This window comes from Vombatus ursinus, unplaced genomic scaffold (assembly GCF_900497805.2).
Source record: "Vombatus ursinus unplaced genomic scaffold, bare-nosed wombat genome assembly UNPS02014816.1, whole genome shotgun sequence".
NCBI classification, from domain to species: domain Eukaryota; kingdom Metazoa; phylum Chordata; class Mammalia; order Diprotodontia; family Vombatidae; genus Vombatus; species Vombatus ursinus.
The window spans coordinates 20,487,186-20,492,591 of record NW_020954594.1 but is presented as its reverse complement, the minus strand read 5'-3'; the positions used below and the strand labels follow the sequence as shown (position 1 = coordinate 20,492,591).

General features: G+C 38.2%; 1 protein-coding gene across 1 annotated transcript; it reads right to left on the bottom strand.

Annotated features, from left to right (window-relative positions):
* Positions 1–2,001: 2,001 nt before the first annotated feature.
* LOC114023193 (basic helix-loop-helix transcription factor scleraxis-like) lies at positions 2,002–5,152 on the bottom strand. The gene is made up of 2 exons (XM_027835742.1): positions 4,643–5,152; positions 2,002–3,036 (listed from the first exon to the last, which is right to left on the bottom strand). The coding sequence occupies exons 1-2, from the start codon at positions 5,114–5,116 to the stop codon at positions 3,013–3,015; spliced, it is 498 nt and encodes a 165-aa protein (XP_027691543.1). The 5' UTR covers positions 5,117–5,152; the 3' UTR covers positions 2,002–3,012.
* Between the last annotated feature and the right edge of the window lie 254 nt (positions 5,153–5,406).

Sequence of the window (5,406 nt, the reverse complement as noted above, 5' to 3'; positions counted from 1 at the left end):
CTTAAGTGCATGAAATCATAGGTTTTCTACCCTGCATGCAAAATTTCGCTGCATAAAATACTAGCCCACACTTATGTTGTTTGTACAATGGGAAATCCAAGCACTGAAACAGCAGCATCATTAATAATATTTAGATCTCACAGTGGAAAAAAGACACTATTTTATTGTTCTCAGGATAAATTAAGCATTTTAACTTGAAATAAAAAGGATATGTAGTCAGTAACATTAAAAACAGCATGGCCTAATGGATAGAGTGTGGAGCTTGGAATTGGGAAGGTTTGAGTTCAAATTTCCTTTTTGACTCACTAGCATATGACCTTTGTCAAGTCACTTAATTTCCATGTGCTTCAGACAACTATGTCTTATCTATGAAGTCTAATGTAGGTTGTGACCAGTGGTTAGGGTTGGGAATTCTCTATGACTTTCAAAAGTTAATTTGAAGGTTAAATAATATCTAAGGTTAAAAGGTATTTAATATTAGCTTAGTTATTAAATATGACATTAATTTTCATAGAAAGCAAGTTCTAAAATGTGCAAAATTCAATTTTACAGAATAAATTTATTAAGACAAGACTCTCCAAACACTTTCTAAATGTCTTTGTCAAGTTCAATAATTAATTAAAAACATGGTTATTGAGCATTTATTGATTGCATGTAGCAATTACAATCTCCCACTCTCTGATTCTCCTTTCTCCCACATACACAAAACTGCTTTCCATAAAGTACCTCTGTCATTTTTTAGGGTGGAAAAATTGTAGATTGCTTGAAGAGCCCTCCAAGCCTCATTTCTAGATTAGCCATGGATTATTAAGGATGATAATACAGTAGAATCACACTTGTGTCTGCATAAGAAGGTAACATCTGGAGAACTAGTAGTCTAAGGGAGAAATCTACCCTATACATTAGCAGAGCAGCATTTCAAGTATAACAAAACTTGAGGCTGTGGCACTGCAAATTGATGAATTAATATTTGTGAATTGCTTTGAAAAGATTTAAAGGCAGCGCAAATATAAGGAAGGCATTATTGTTATATAAAAGTGCTTTATAATTTTATTTCAATCCAAGTATATATTGAACAACCACTAAGTGTCTAGTACTGTGTTAAGTACTCTTGATTTTTTTTATATTGGAAAAAATGAAAATTAGGATGTTTCATTGTTGAAGGAGGACCAAATCTTTAATGTTTGTATTATTTTATTTTCATGACATTTGAAGTGGGGCTCTACTATATTCTTTTGCTCTTGCCTCTTTTAATGATTGCTTAAAAAGATTTTTATGTTGTTCATCAAAAATATATTATAAATAATGAATTTTATAAATAAAATAAATAACAATAACTAGCATTCTTATAACACATTAAAACTTGCAAAGTCTTTTATATACATTATTTCATTTAAGATTTTTTGAAAAAAATAAACACTGAAAATGCACTCTATTCTTTGCCAGAGAAAAGACCTCAGAAGTTCAAGAAGTTTGAGAAGTGACATCCCATCTAATAAAGGTACAATGCTTCCATATTTTTCTCTTTTCATCAGTGCATCATGACCAAAGCTGGCAAAATGTCTAGCCAATGACTACTCCCCTTGCTAGGCCATAGTTCTTTTTCTTCCTCATCTCTGCATACTTCCACTATATTATGTTCTATAAAGTGTAATATAGCTCCAAATTATATTATTTTTTAATGTAATTTTATCATTTGATGTTTGCTAGTCTTGTCTTTCCAGTCAGAGTATAAACTACTTGAGAGCAGAGATTGTAATATTAATAATATTGCACATTATTGATGTAACATGATATTGGATTATTAATATAATTATATGGCATTATAGTAATAACATGCAATATTAAAAATAGGATATATAATAATATTACATTATATGTAAAATATGATATTATGTAATATATCACTAATAATATATAATATAACATAAGTACACAATATTATTATGTAATAATAATAAATATGTAATATTTCTTTATCTCCTAAAACAGCCTGATATTGAGCACATATGAAGCACGTTGATTGAGAGAAATGGAAGTGAAATCATTCTATCATTCCTTATTCCTGCTCCTATGTGCTTTCGGCAAGTGCACATGACTATTTGCAAGGATACTTTATTTAGTATTATTTGTAACCCTGAGAAGACCAGTGCCAATGTAGTATGCAGGAGACTCAGCAGGTGGCATAACTGGCGTGGAATTTAAGATGTGTTGTATCTGATCAAGCTTAAAAATACATAATGTAATGTATCTAATTATGATTGTAGAGGGTAATTTTAAAATGAAGAGGTAACTTTATCCAATTATAGCGAACATTATTTCTAGGATTAAGGGGTAGAGGTAAGCGATTCCTTAATGATCCACCACAGTCATCTATGGATATATTTTGAAACAGTGACTGACAACTTTTCTCTGTGATGTTTGGGGGTTGGCAGAGGGAGAGGATCTATTTTCCTCATCAGATAACCATTAACCACTTTCTTGTTTCCTTAGCTTGAACAAAATTACTGATGACATATTTGATTTCCTTCTTTCACCATAAATAAAAGTTGGAGCGTAGGGCTAGAAAAATGGGAGGTTGACCATGCTCAGTCTGATATTCATTCAAGACTCAGTCGATGGTGTTATGCATTCCCACTGACAGAAAACACTGCAAGTCTCAAATCTCAAGTTTCATCAGGTGGTCTATGTTTCAAGCCCTGAGTTTCAGGACTAGGATGGCTAAGTTTAACATCTCTGGCACGAAAACAGCTGCCACACCAGATGCAACTTTTGCCCCCAGTATAAGGTTTCATTTGCAGGATGATCCAAATAAATTTGTCGCAATGTAAGAGTATGACCCATGTGTTTTTCCATGTGTGTGTTAAAACATGACTTCTTTACATTATTTAATGTATTTCATGTAAACATATTCTGTGGGTGCCAAGAAGTTACATAAATCATTTCACCATTTGGTGCAATACTTGTACAAGCTTCTCATCTGAGGGATTGTCCACATATACTTAAAATAGATCATTGCTTCTCCCCTTCTTTGTACTGCAAAAGGGCACAGAAAATGCAAATTAGAGAGCACCTAAGAATGGCTGGGTAACAGTAGCAATTAAAGCATTTACACTTTTGGCTTTCTCATGGCTGAAAAGATTTGAGATATTCAGTCTGCTTCAGGTTGAGACATTGCAACTGAGTGTAAATGTGTGAAAAGTCTAACTGAAGGAATTTTCTAGAAAGTGAAGTTGTGAAATGGTGGTGGTAGCAGTTGAAAATGGAAACTGGGCAATTGTTTGAACATCAACAGAAGAAATTTGATAACAGTTTTAGACAGAAGAATCTAAAGGTAGATTAGATAATAGAATAGAAAAATAGGAGAGAACAAAATGCTTTTCTGATTTCATAAGTGCCTGGAAATGCAAGTGAGGAATACAGTTCCTAGAGAGTAGCCAAAAGCAGGTCTCAAAGCTAAAGTGGTAAAGGAATCAACAGTGCAAATAACAAGTGGTCTGACCATATCAGTAGGATGATAATGCACCTTGGAACATAATCTAGGGAAGTGAAAGGGAGGGTCTAGGGAGAACAAGAAACCATTATTTTTGTTTATTTTTCTTCCTTTAGGAAATTCTAAACTTTTGGCATATCTTCTTCTCTTCAAAAAAAAAAAAAAAAGTGCCCTAGGCCACTGGATGGAAAATAATTGGCAAGAGGCTTCTCTGAGACTCTAAGCCCTTAGAACAGGCGATCTCTAAATTTGGGATCCATGGGTAGAGTTCAGAATGTCTATGAACTTGCATGGGAAAAAATACATCTTTATTTTCACTAACCTCTAACTGAAATTTAGTATTTTCTTCCATTATGAATGTAGGTCACAAACATTATTCTGAGAAGGTGCCTAGATTTCACCAGACTGCCAAAGGGTCCATTACATACACACAAAAAGATTAAGAACCCCTACCCTAAAAGAAAGAAATCTTGTTATTTCAAATTGTTGATGAATTAAATTGCATTACAGCAACTGTAAAGTCTTGAATTTTCCAAGGAAGTTTACATTAAAAAAAAAAAAGTTAAGACAAATTTTCAATGAGGCTTTGCAAAAAGGACTATCCTTTGTCAGCTCACAAATCCTCACTTGGGGTATAGAAAATGCTATAGAATCATAGAATCATAGATTTAGAGTTAGAAGAGTTCTTAAATGCCCCCTAGTCCAACCCTCTCAATTTACAGATGAGAAACTGGGCCCCAGAAAGTTTGTGCTTTGTCCAAGGTCACACGGATAATTCATCCTAAAGATATTGTTTGAACCCTGATCCTCAGAACTCTTAAAACTATCCTGGTGATAAAAGGATAAAAATAATTTTTGACTCAGGGTGATAATAGCATGGGGATTGGAGTGTGTGTGTGTGTGTGTGTGTGTGTGTGTGTGAGAGAGAGAGAGAGAGAGATAAATTTCTTTTTCTCTTTCTCAATCTGTCTCCCTTTTTGTGTCTCTGTCTCTGACTTCGTCTGTCTTGTCTATCTGTCTCTCTCTGTTTCTCTCTGTCTCTTTATCTCTGTCTTTCTCTGTCTCTACGTGTCTCTCTGTAACCATCTCTCTGTCTGTTCTATGTTTCTCTCTTTTCCCTTTTCAGGAGGAGTGAGGGGCCATCCTTACCACCCTCCTCTGGTGACTGAGGCAGAAGGTGCAGATGGGTCGCGGGGCTCCTACGCTTCCGTAGGGGCTGCCGCCAGCACCTCCTTCGCTGTCCCGCAGGCAGGGCAGATAGTGAAGCGGGGGGTGGGCCTGGGGACCCCCAAACGACTCGGGTGGGAACAAGAGCACGTTTTCCAGATGGGAGATGTAGCTGGCTGCCAGGCGCAGGGTCTCGATCTTGGAGAGCTTGCGGTCCGCCGGCTCCGTGGGGATGAGGGTGCGGAGGGCGGTGAAAGCGCTGTTGACGCTGTGAGTGCGGTCCCTCTCCCGGGCGTTGGCCGCCTGCCGCTGCTGGCTCAAGCCGACCACACGGCCCCGTTTGCGCTTTTTCTTGCCCTGGCCGCGCTGGAACTTCTCGGGGCTTTGGGGCTTCTGGGTCTTCCCGCTGCTGATGCTGCTGCAGCTACTCTCCCGTGCCTCCGACTGGGACCTCATGTCCCCGCTGCGCCTGCTTTGGCTGACCCTGCCTCCTCTTCCTCTTCCTCCTCCTCTTGCTCCCCCCGACAGCCCTTTAGTTCCATATCACTGTTGCAGCAGCTGCCCCTCTGTGCCCCAGGCCGACACCTCCGGCTCTTCGACCGGAGCAATGACCTCGAGAATAGCCTCTAGTACCAGGAGGATGCTGGAACCCTGGGTGGGGTGGGGGGAGAGCTGTGGGGCCAGAAGGAGGTGAGGGAACCGAAGGGGGAGTTTCCCTGAACCTTCAGAGGATGCACCTGTTCTTC

Excerpts from the sequence above, each read along its gene's own strand:
- LOC114023193 (XM_027835742.1), bottom strand. The coding sequence starts at position 5,116 with ATGAGGTCCCAGTCGGAGGCACGGGAGAGTAGCTGCAGCAGCATCAGC. Across the intron at positions 3,037-4,642 it reads TCAGTCACCAGAGGAGGGTG|TACAAAGAAGGGGAGAAGCA; the intron begins GTAAGGATGGCC and ends GCCCTTTTGCAG.